We start from the raw sequence: 12,803 nt of genomic DNA, 5'->3' as shown, positions 1-12,803 counted from the left end.
ATTTTTGTGGACAAAACAAGTGCTATTTTTCTCTAACAAATACTTGTGTGTATCCAGAATGTTTAATTATAATGATAATCTTATAAGGGAATTTTAACTATCATTCTTTTTTGGGTAAAGGAGCTGAATTATGGCAAGGTTAAGAAACTTTCCCCAGGTCACACAGCTAATAAGTGGCTGTGCCAAGATCCCAACCCAAGTTGTCTGGCTTTGGAGTCTGAACTTCTACCCGCTATTTGATATACTGCCTGACTAAAGTAAGTGTTTAAAAATAATGTAAAAACATTGATCAGCCTCTTTTAGGCTTCCAACAAAAGTGCAGTTAACAATAAGTTTGTTCTAAAAATGACTTTTATGTTTCCACTGACTAAAAAGCCACAAGCTGTTGTATGCAATAATTCTTTGTATGGAACAGCTGCTCTGCTTTGTGCAACTTCCCACAAGCACACCAAAAGTTAAAATCAATTACAATTAAGGAGGGAAACTATTTTGGGTAACATAACATTTGACTCCTGCTTGGGTAAATAAAGCATTGTCAAATAGCTAGAGTATTAACGCTTTGCTAAAACTCTTTCTGTTTTTCTGTGCTTTTTTAAAAGGTGTAAACTGTGAATTGGAAATTGATGAATGTTGGTCCCAGCCTTGCTTAAATGGTGCGACTTGTCGGGACGCTTTGGGGTCTTATTTCTGTGACTGTGCCCCTGGATTCCTAGGGGATCACTGTGAACTTGACATTGATGAGTGTGCCAGTCAGCCATGTCTCCATGGAGGACTGTGTGTGGACGGAGGAAACAGGTACTTTTTCTCCTACACTGGGGAACTGGCTTAGAGAAAATAATTGTCCAAGCACTCCTTTACCGCTCTGGTGAATTTGGAGATCTCACATTCTCTGTTTAAAATTTTCAGATTAGTTTACACATTAAATGATGAAAAGTTGTTATATTTAGATTTATCTAAAAAATGCATCTTCTGTCCAGGTTTAGAATTCCATGAAATAAAACTGATGTGGACAAAGAAGGTATAAAAACAAAGCTAGAGATTCTTCTGTATGTGAATATGAGGTTATATCTATATGATGACAAGAATATCAATCAAGAAGCAAAAATAAATCCTTTTGAAATTTTATATAAACAGCATGGGAAAGGACAGTGACAATAAATTATTTATGTCTCAAATTTCCAGGTGTTTGTGAATGTAATTGGCTGAATACTTCTGAGAAAGCATGATAGTGGGAAGTAGCCGTGTGATTCTGCTCCAATTCAAAGTCTATCAAAATAAACAGCAATAAATTATACCTGAGTAGGATGAATACATGTATGTAGCAGTAATTGAGTTCACATAAAATATTTTGTAAAGCTCTTTCTGTACTTATTTAAACCACAACTATCGAGTTATCAAATGCATAATGATTTTTGACAACATTGGCACTTAAAATTACCTTGTTCGATTTCAGCAGGTCAGTGGAAGGCAAGATGAACATTAATGTTTCCGTATTACAATAAAGAGTCTAAAGTTCTGGAACATTAGGAGACTCCCACAAGTTCACACAGTTAATCATTTGCAAAAGGAGGGCGAGAATCCAGTTTCTCTCTCTGTAATAAATGAGAAATAATTTATCCCCAATCTAATTTTGAAGTGAATCAGAGTTAAAAGGAGAGCAATAAAGGACATGTGTGCTTCAAAATAGATCCAACACAATAATAGAATTTTAAATGGAGCAGTCAGGGTTGTACATTTCTTTTATAGAATATAAAACATAACTTTTAGTTACGTTCCATGTCCTGTCTCAGACTTTTAGCTGTACCCAAATAAAACTCCAGTGCTGTAAATCTCCAGTCTCAGAGACAGGTAACTGGCCACGGCAAAGATAGATCAGAATGGAAGGTTCTACACAAGACCTCCAGGGAAAGGGGGGAGGCACCCTCCTCCATGCTTTACTGACTCCAGAAAGTGTCAGGACAGAAATTACATGCAGCTTGTGATTCTGATGGAAATGCAAACAAAACCAGGCGGAAACTCATGCACCTTTTATTCTCCTCACTTGACTGTACCATGAATAATTTCTCTATTTTACCATTATCTCCCTATTACCTAAATTTTGAGAAGATAATCCATGAAGTCAACCTATATGATCTGATTTTATTTTCTCATAGTAAAAAAACTGACACATAGAAGGAATAAAAGAAAGCAAGAAAAAGTATTTTTGCAGACCAAAGAAATTATGAAAATGGAGTTTCTAATTCCATAAACTAAGGTCCACTAGCCAGCCAGCCCAGCCACTTGAGTACAGGGCTCTTGTCTCTAATGCCTTACCTAGTAGATTTTTAGTAACTATTTTTAGTTAAACAAAGTGCTGAGTAGATTTCTAACAAGCAATACATAGAAAAACTATAACCACTTATAACTTTTGTTATTTTAGTTTCCTTAGTAAAGTCCTAATATCTGTGTTTGGTGGTAAATATATACACAGCTTTGGTGCATAGGACTCTGATAGCTTTATAAATTCATAGGTATCCTCTTCCCCAAGACCCTCATTGTATGTAAGCTGAGTGTGCAGGTCCATTTATTACAATACTACCTCTTTGGTGAGATTCCCCCCTAAGTTAAAAGCCCCCTTTTAATAAAGTCAACACCTTTCTCATTATGTTTGTATTTGGGGACTGTCAGATAATTCCACTCAATTGGGGAATGATCATATATAACAAGACTAAAAAATTCTTATAATCAAAAATAAGAGAACATCATAAGTCACAATTTATTTAATTAGGGGTTTTTCTGAGTTTTTCATAATTTATTGTTTCATTATTCTTAAGGGACCTCGTGAATGGGCTCTCTACCTAAAAGAATGCCATGAAGGTATAAGTCATTCTCTATTGCCTTAAAGAACACTAACACTGTTATTTAATATAATTTAATAGCAATTTATTTGGTTTTTTCAGATATTTGAGGCATTAGGTCTATTCTTTATTGTCTTATTTAATTATTAAAATAACCTTGCAAGTAGGTACTATTGTCTTCAATTGATAGATGAAGAATCAGAAGTAAATGATCATGGTTTCCAAATAAATTTGCATCAAGCTCTGTATTATAAATTTTTTGAAAGATTACGATAAACCTTAATATGGAAACATATAACATGTTCAGTCCTATGAAGATAATTCCTTGGAGTTTTTGAGATATTAGGATTTTTCTGGGGTCTCAAATTGATGGACAGATTAAGAGACGGAATAAAGAAAGATATCTGATCTCCATGTGACCTGGAGCTGATGTGAAAATTTCATTTACTCTCCAGATATAGCTGTAACTGCACGGGTAGTGGATTCACAGGGACACACTGTGAGACCTTGATGCCTCTTTGTTGGTCAAAACCTTGTCACAATAATGCTACCTGTGAGGACAGTGTTGACAATTACACTTGTCACTGCTGGCCCGGTAAGTGACAAAATATCTTCCACCATTTTTTTGTTGTTGTTGTTAGAATAGAAACATATTGCTTTGTAGAAAGGGAAACTAACATGTCTTGTTACATATTTGAAACCAAATCTTTCTTCTAGTTACCATTGTTCAATTTAGTCATATTCTTCTGTGCCTGCACACACCCGCACACACTTACTGCTAGGCTACATATTATCTGAAGTAGGTTGCCTACCTGTCCCCTGACCAAAACCCTCTAGAGGAAACAGAGAAGAAAAAGATTCAATGGAAAGATGAAATTCAGCATGGTCTTCACCAAGGAAAATGTACTGGCACACGCTTTCTTTTCCTCTAAGATGTTCTCTCAGACACCAGGAATACACAGGAATGCATGAAACAATGTTAAACCACTAGCAATTTGTCTTATAATTCACAGTCAGTCAACATGATAATAGTGTCCACAGAAAGTGTAGGATGATGTCGCAGAAATAGCAATATTTCTCCTCATCATCAGTAACATAAATGAAAAGTCCTAGGCACATAAACCATGACTAAAATTTACATGTGAAGTGTAAATAGACTTGAGCGTAGAGCTGATACAAGAAATTGTAGAAGACAGTATGTAACACTTGTCTTGTAATACATGTATTACATGTAAATATTGATGTTAATTATGCTAAACTGCTTGATCTACAGTCATGAATCACATAATGTTTCATTTTATGTTCTAAGAAAAGGATATTCCTGTGCTTAAGAAGGCAACATGGAGACTGGAGTCAATCCAATCAGCAGTAGCTTCTAGTAGAAAGATATTCTTTTGTACAAGGAACATGTAAGGTCTTTGTTTAAATATATTTTGTGGGTAAAAGTAGTCTGAAAGTATAAAAGGAAGTTTGGATATCGGTAGCTTGAAAATTTATGCATATTCTGTCTTTCCACTTCCATATAATGAATAGGAAATGTTTACTATTCTTTGGTCATTAACTTGGCTTAACTACTGAAACTTGTCCAAAATACATTGACCCACATTCTTGTCATTAACTAACAGTCATGCAAGTCAATGTCCAGAAGCAGAGGACAGAGTGGATAGTTTGGGAGCAGAATGTGTCCTCTATTTATTAACTGAGTGAAGTTGTTCACCTGTTCATCCCTAAATTCCTTGTCTGCAAAAGAGGGACAAAAATACTTTCCTGGCAGTATTGTTGTGAAAATTAAATTTAAAAATAGAGCCCGACACATACAAAGCATTCAAAACCAGGCCACTTTATCTGAGTTCTAGATCACAAGGCAGGAATTATGTATTAGAGAGGGGGTTTGTAATTGAGTCAGGTAGTTAAGAACAGCTGCTTTAAAAACCCAGTCAGTATTCATTCCATTCATTCATGGATTTAGTCATTCAAACCACATAGATTTCAGTACCAACTACAGAGGGTGCCAAAAAAAATGTATATACATTTTAAGAAGGAAGAAATCTATATTCAAATTGTAACATTCAATATATACTGATCATGTTTATTGCCTTGTATATTGTATCCTATATCTTTTGTAATTGCAGAAGTCAAATGTGACTTGAGTATTAAAATTTTTATACAATCTTTTCTTAAATTATGTAGACATTTTTTTGGGCTTCCTCTGTGTATGTATCAAGGATCTGGGAATATGGTCCCCTCTTCCAGGAGCTTAAATTCTAGTGGGGAGATGTGCAAAATATATAGAGTACCATTTTTGGTACAGTAAGAAGCTATAATAAATTCTGTGGAGAGGAATAAGGGGGGAAGAAGAGCAGGGATGGCTTGAGCAACGAGGCACTATTTTAAGGACCCTGAAAGAGGACAGAGCATGTTTCAGATATATACTCACTAGCTGTGTGACTTCCTTGGTGCTGAGTTTTCTCATTTGTGATGTCTACTTCACAGAGTTGTTTTGGAGATAAATCCAGTAATGTATATAATGTTTCTAGCTCAGGCTGGACCATTACAAACAATCAATAAATGTTTCACGGGTATCAAATCAGCAGGCCGACCACTGTAGGCCATACGGCTGGTATGAAGTAGTCCATTGCTTACATAGGGAAAGAAAGGAAAGGGCAGTATATATATAGAAAAGATGATGGCCAGTTGTGGAACTTTGAGTGACAGGCCCAAAACGCTGGACTCTGTGGGGCGGAGAGCAGAGAGATGGAGCTGGGGAGCAAGACTAAAGGCAGCTCACAAAGCTACCTACCTGCCCCTCACACTGTGGGGAAGAGAAGTAACAGTCTGACTTGTTGATGTAAGATCTCTGTGGCTTAGTGGAAGATGATTGAGGGAAACAAAACTAAAGGCAGGGGACCCAGTGAAAGGATTCTGTGGTAGCATGTTAAACAGGAGATGAGCCTGGTTGCCAGAACCCGGACACGAAGGGTGGGGTTTAGAGGAGGAGGCCGATAATCATGAGAGTCGTGTTGGAGGTGGAAGTGATGTGGAGTAGGAAAAGGGCACAGAATCTGGACAGTTCTGCCTCTGGGTTTCTGCTTTGGTGGCTGAATGAATGGTGATTTTGCTTAGACAGAAAATTTAGAATGTCTTTGTAGCCTATTCTCACTGTTATGTAAAGATGATTTAACACTAGAAACTACTGAAAAAGGAAAGTATTCCTTTGGGGGCTGGCTTCTGTAGTTCTGTTGTTAGGGCACCAGCCACATACACTGAGGCTGGTGGGTTTGAACCTGGGTGAGGCCTGCTAAAACAACAATGACAACTGCACCACCACCACCAACAACAAGAAAATAGCCAGGCGTTGTGACAGGCGCCTATAGTCCCTGCTATTTGGGAGGCTGAGGCAAGAGAATCGCTCACGCCCAAGAGTTAGAGGTTGCTGTGAGTTGGGACACCGTAGCATTCTCTCAAAAAAAAAAAAAAGAAGAAAGAAAGTATTCTTTTGGGTCATGAAACCATTGCCACAGAACACAATAGCAAGAATCGATTACCATACTTGCCCACAGTCAGTCCTCATGTCAAAAGTAATTAATTTGCAAGAATGTCAGTAATCTTAAATGAAATGCTTATCTTCAAAGTTTTCCTGATGCCCAGATATGATGGAATTTGTTAAACACACACAAACACACAAACATAAGAACCCTGGGGACTTGATTCAGTATCATATTGTTTCTTTGCACAGAGTTTTATAGAAAAACTTGTTAAAACAATTGAATATAGCCTTGACTGAAGGAATCTATTTACATATGTGGTTAAAGAGAACAGCGAATAAAATTCTCTCAGGGCCTTCGTGGTGGGGACAGGCCTGGCAAGACTATAAATCAGAACCTTCCTAATGTTCACTATTGGAATAGGATAACGCATGAGTCAGAAAAGCAAAAAAGGATTTATGATGGTTCTAAATTACTTCCTAACCTGGCTTATGTACAAATCGTGAGTCTTAGAATGGGAAGAAAATTGAAAATAGTCCAAGCTTGCCTCAACAAGTCTGCTGTTGCACCACAAACACCAGCTTATAAAAACTTGTTATACAAACTATTATTTAATGTATTAATATAATCTTAAGCATGAAATAATTGTATTTTTAGAGTAGACTTTCAAGTTTAAGTGACTCTAAAGGTTCTTAGGGGAGGTCACTGCAAAGGATTGTGGGATCTCAATCTGACATGTGCTTTTAGGTTTTTATGGTTTTTATTTGATTTTTTTTTACTATAAATTTCTTCTTCAGGGGGTTGAGAAAGGCTCCACAGGTCACATCTAATAAATATATTATACTGTTGAGCAACAGAATTTATGCTGTGGTTGTGATTTGATGTGTGACCTCATTTAGGTTAATTGTTAAAATTACAAAATGAGCAATCACATCATCTTCTCATCACTGGCTTGTTAATAGTCAATTTCCTGGCTTATTTGCTAAACTAGAATTATCATCTAAATTGTTATTTTCAACCATTGGTTAGTACCATTGATTGAAGGTCTACTGCTTATAATATAGTGCTGAGCCCTGGAGTGGGGAAGGAAATAAACACAGTCTCTGTTTTCTGTGAAGCTCCGTTTACTGAGGGGGGCACCTACACACGCAAAGAAGTACATGGTAAAAGTTATCATAAGAGCAATGAAAGAAAATAATTTGGTGGCTTGAGAGAAAACAAGGAGCTCTCATTTAGATCTACATGAGGGAAAGTTATTCTGGAAAAGTAATACAAGATAGAATATGATAAGTGAGTAAGTTAACCAAGCAAATGCTTGGAAAAGAGTTTTCTAGAAGAGACAATAGCATTATGAGGACAATGGGGAGTAGGAAAGAGCACAGTGTAAGGTAAGAAGATTGAGATAGAAAGGGAACCAAATCGTGTAGGGAGTTTTTATGCCATAGTAAGGATTTTGACTTTCACAAGAATTATCCCCTGTGAAAGGGAAAGCTACTGAATGATTTTATGTATCTGTATTTATTTATTTTTGAGACAGGTTCTCACTCTGTTGCCCAGGCTGCAGTGACATCATCACAGCTCACCGGAACCTCAAACTCCTGGGTTTAAGCAACCTTCCTGCCTCAGTCTCCTGAGCAGCTGGGATTACAGCCACCATGCCTGGCTAAGATTTTAATAATTTTTTTTTTTTTTTTTTTTTTTTTTTGCAGGAACAAGGTCTCAGTAATATTTCCCAAGCTGGTCTCAAACTCCTTTCTTCCAGCAGTCTAAATAATTTAAAATCATGGGTTAGATCTATATTACTATTATTACAGTCTTTCTATCTGGACTCCCATCGTGCTGAGATTACAGGCATGGGCCACTGTACTTGGCACTGAATGATTTTAAAGAAATACTGTGATTTGATTCATAAGTTTTATAATGTTTGAATTCTAAATTTTGTTTTGAAAATATATTTCTCAGCACAGTTATGTGACATTACAAAGGATTTTCAGGTGACCATGAAGTCACTTACATTGTAAATCAAATTGTGTTCCTTTCAAAAGGAACTTACATATATATCTCTTACCATCTCGCAAAATAGCTGATGCCATCCGATTATTCATCAGCATTATATCGTATCCTTGTAAATTTATATTCTGGGGGCACTACTATAAACAATATATAAATATTCTTATAAATCAACAAGACAAAGGCTAATGAAAAAATAGGAAAAACATATGAAATGGTCAAAAGACATCCAAAAAAATATCAAGCTCAATAGGAACTTGGGAAAATGTAAACCAAAATCAAAATGTAAACTGACTGGTAAAACTGTATGTTTGACGATAGCAAATATTGGCACTGATCCACAGTTAGTAAGATGAAAATTGTACAAGTACTTAGAGGTGTTTGCCAGTCTCTAATAAAATAAAAAGTGTAGGGTTATATTCAAATACTTATATAAGCAGTCATGTATAACTATATTCAGTGCAACGTTGTCATAGCAAAAAAAGTTTATAAAACCAGATAAGAGTTAAAATGTGAAACACCTATATTCTGGAATGCTTAGAAATAGTTTAAAATCACGGGTTAGGTCTATATTACTAACACGGATAGGCTGTGCCAGGGAGCGAATACAGCAAGTTGCAGGAGGATGCATATAGTACAATTCCAGTTCTGTTAACACACACAATACTACTATAATTTTTCGCAGGTGCACTTTCCCGTATTTATAAAAACAAAAAACTCAGTTTGAGTAAGCAACTTGCATTTATATTTAGTACTTTAATTTTCCTATTTTACTGTTTTTATTCCCAGCCTTAATAAAATGATTCAGTTTAATTCATGCGTATATAAAATTGTTATTCTGTCTCGTTGAGTGTCAGAAAATAACCACTTACCTTTACTTTAAGTTTTAAAAAAAGAATTTAGGGTTGGCTATGAGGATTTTCTGATTTTTCAGCTATTCTCTTGAAAAATATTTTATTTTTTTCTTCACAAAAATTCACAAATTCCACAAATGTGGAATCTTTGCAAAACTGGGGTCTCTCGTTTAAATGTTTAGATCAAGTCTAGACTATCCTGATATCCTATTTTATTTCAAGTCTCACTAATAAAATTGTTTCAAATTTTTTTTTTTTGTCAAAATTATGCAAGTGATTTCACTGCTACTGTAATTTATTCCCAGATTCACCTTGCTAGTTCTTTGAGAGCAGGCACAGTGATTCTGGGGCTCTCTCAGGCATCTGCTCTTCAATTTTAATAGCTCTGTCTCAGCAGCTTCTCTGAATATTTATCCTGCAGGATACACAGGTGCCCAGTGTGAGACCGACATCAATGAATGCAACAGTAACCCCTGCCAGTCTGCTGGAGAATGTGTGGAGCTGTCCTCAGAGAAACACTATGGGCAGGTTGTTGGACTGCCCTCTTCATTCAGCTACCCTGAAGCCTCAGGTTATGTGTGTGTCTGTCAGCCTGGATTCGCAGGTGAGGCCAACGAGACGGGAAACGACTTGACTTCTTGGCAATTTCTGGCACACCCAAGAACTTAACCGAAGGGTGTATTAGCAGTAAGACCTGTGCTGTGTAAACTCTCTTGCCACGGTGTCAAGGGTCCCCCTTGTGGGCATGAATAATATCTTGTTTCACATATCACAATTCCTCAAAGCTTGAGGGAAGGGTTAAACACAGGGATAAAATAAGTATGGAAGTGGAAATATTTTTATACATTATTCTGGGAATTACAGTGCATCTCAGACCGTATAAACAGAAAATGTTGTAATTTTTATGTTGTTAATCATAATGTTGAATTTTATGATATTCAAGTTTGCTTAAAAAAAAGTTATTCTACTTATTTATATTTACAGTATGAACACTTAACTAGTCTTATAAGTAATCTGCCTCAATAATTCACCAGCTAAAGTTGTTCCACATATTAAAGTTAAATTACGCTATCTTCTTTTCTTCATAACATTCTTACTCCTAAAGCTCAAAGGAAATGTGCATGTATGTTTCCCGATGGAACAGTTGTGTTGTCTGCTTCATATTCTAAAAACCTGCAGAATTTTTGAGACAAGCCGCAATTTGTTAATGACTAGCAACTTACCCACAATTGCATAGAGACCACTGAGAAAGCTAATTATAGTCTAGATTTCTATCTTGTCTCTTTCACTGTAGATTAAGTGATGGCTCAGGAAAATATTTCAGTTGGTATTGAGTATTTCCAAGAATAGTAAATGTGAATAAAAAGGGGAGAGGTGCCCCTGTTTACACCCAGGAGTCCCTCTCTTCCAGTGTTTCTCAGCTTAATAATTTTTTATTTGTGGCAGGTTTGCTGGGAGGTTGCTACAGATGTGAGGTTGTGTGTATCACTAGTTACTCTCTAGGAGCACATACAGGGAAAAACCCTCTTGGGTGACAATATCAGGATAAGTGGTATTTGTCCTGAACAACTTCTCGCTTGTGTATTTTTTTACCTAGCTTAAAAAAAAATACAAATAAATCTTGATAAATGAGAAAAAGCATGAAATAAATCTTGTAATGCATCCTAGTTCCCAATCATGAAGGCCAGAAATAAATGCAAGGTCTGCAAACATATGTGTCAAGTCCATTCCAATTCCAGTCTTTTAGGTATTTTGAAATAGACAATAAATTGTTGTTTTACTGTTCACCATTGGGATACAGAAATGCCACAGATTTTTGTACATTGATTTTTTATTCTTTGGCTTTACTGAATTTGTTTATTAGTGCTAATCAGTTTTTTCATGGATTCTTCAGGTTTTAAATATAGGATTGCTTTGCAAAAATGAACTTCTTTTTCAATTTGGATGCATTTTCTTTCTTTTTCTTGTTGAATCATTCTAACTAGAATATCGAGTATTATGTTGAATAATAGTGGTAAAAGTGGACATCCTTATCTTCTTCCAGATTTTAGAAGGCTTTCAGTTTGGGGGGGTTGTTATATAAGGCTTTATCACATTGAGGTATGTATGTTCCTTCTATACTCAGTTTTTTGAAAGTTTCTATTATGAAGGGATTCTGACTTTTATCAAATGCTTTTTCAGTATCTGTTGAGATTATCATGTGGTTTTTGGCCTTCATTCTGTTGATATGATGTATCAGATTTTTTGATTTTCATCTGTTGATTCATGTTTGCATCCCTAGGATGAGTCCTACGTGATCATGATGAATGTTATTTTTAATGTGTTGTTGGATTTGATTTGCTGGCTTTTTTTTTTTTTTTTGAGGATTTTTACAACTATGTTTATCAATGATATTGTACTTTTCTTTTTTGTGGTGTCTTTTGTGTGTCATGGTAATATTGGCCTTGTGGAATGAGTTTGGAAGTATTGTCTATTCATCAATATTCTTGACTAATTTAAGTGGGTTTGGTAATAATTCTTTAAATATTTGGTATAATTCAACAGTAAAGTTGTCAGGTCCTGAACTGGGTTTTCTGTTTGTTTGGGGTTTTTTTTTTTTTTTTAATAGAATAATTTTTATTACTGTTTCTTTCTCACTACTTGTTTTTGGTCTATTCAGGTTTTGGATTTCTTCATGATTCAACCTTGGTAGGTTTTATGTGTCTAGGAATTTATCCATTTCATCTGTGTTCCCCAAATTATTGGCATACAGTTGTTCCTAATAGTCTCTAATAATCTTTTGAATTTCTGTGATATCAGTTGTAATGTCTCCTTTTTAATATCTGATTTTATTTATTGGCTCTTCTTTCTTTTTTCATAATCTGGCTAAAGACTTTTTGCTCTTGTCTATCATTTAAACAAAACAACGTTTTGTTTTATTGATATTCTATTTTTTTTGTTTTGATTTGATTTCTTCTCTTATCTCTTGTTATTTCTTTTCTTCTATTAATTTTATGTTTGATTTACTCCTGCTTTTCTTTCTCTTTAAGATGCATCATCAGGGTATTTATCTGAATTTTTCTACTTTTTTGATGTAGATATTTATTGCTATACACATCTCTCTAGCTACTGCTTCTATTGTACCACATGGGTTTTGGTATGTTGTGTTTCCACTTTCATTTTTTTAAGACATTTTTAAATTTCCTTCTTAATTTTTTCATTGACACAGTCATTCAGGAGCATATTGTTTAATTTTATTTTTAAGTTCCAAAATCTCCACTGTTATTGACTAAATAAAAAAGATTAATTTTATTTCATCATTGTCAGAAGAGATACTTGATGTGATTTCAATTTGTAGTGGTCTGACACATGGTCTATCCTTGGGATGTTCTATATACTGAGAAGAATAATGTACATTCTGTAGTTGTTGAATGAAATGTTCTATGAATGTCTATTAGATCCATCTGGTCAATAGTGCAGACTAAATCCAAAGTTTCTTTGTTGATTTTCTGTCTGAAGGATATGTCTGATGGTAAAAGTGGGATGCTGAGGTCTCCAGTCATTATTGTGTTGGAGTCTATTTCTCTTTAGCTCTAGTAATGTTTGATACAGATAGATAGATAGATAGATAGATAGAT

At 35.3% G+C, this 12,803-nt stretch overlaps 1 protein-coding gene across 1 annotated transcript in view; it reads left to right on the top strand.

The window, feature by feature from the left end:
• CRB1 (crumbs 1, cell polarity complex component) overlaps positions 1-12,803 on the top strand; it is a 178,251-nt gene that overhangs the window by 91,989 nt on the left and 73,459 nt on the right. Inside the window, exons 3-5 of the mRNA XM_003792308.3 lie at positions 600-795; positions 3,293-3,432; positions 9,608-9,790. Of these exons, the coding sequence (XP_003792356.1) occupies positions 600-795; positions 3,293-3,432; positions 9,608-9,790 (519 nt within the window). The remainder of the gene's footprint in view (positions 1-599; positions 796-3,292; positions 3,433-9,607; positions 9,791-12,803) is intronic.

This window comes from Otolemur garnettii, unplaced genomic scaffold (genome assembly GCF_000181295.1).
Source record: "Otolemur garnettii isolate 467f Iridium unplaced genomic scaffold, OtoGar3 scaffold00055, whole genome shotgun sequence".
Classification (NCBI taxonomy): Eukaryota; Metazoa; Chordata; class Mammalia; order Primates; family Galagidae; genus Otolemur; species Otolemur garnettii.
This window is presented reverse-complemented; position numbering and strand designations above follow the sequence as displayed.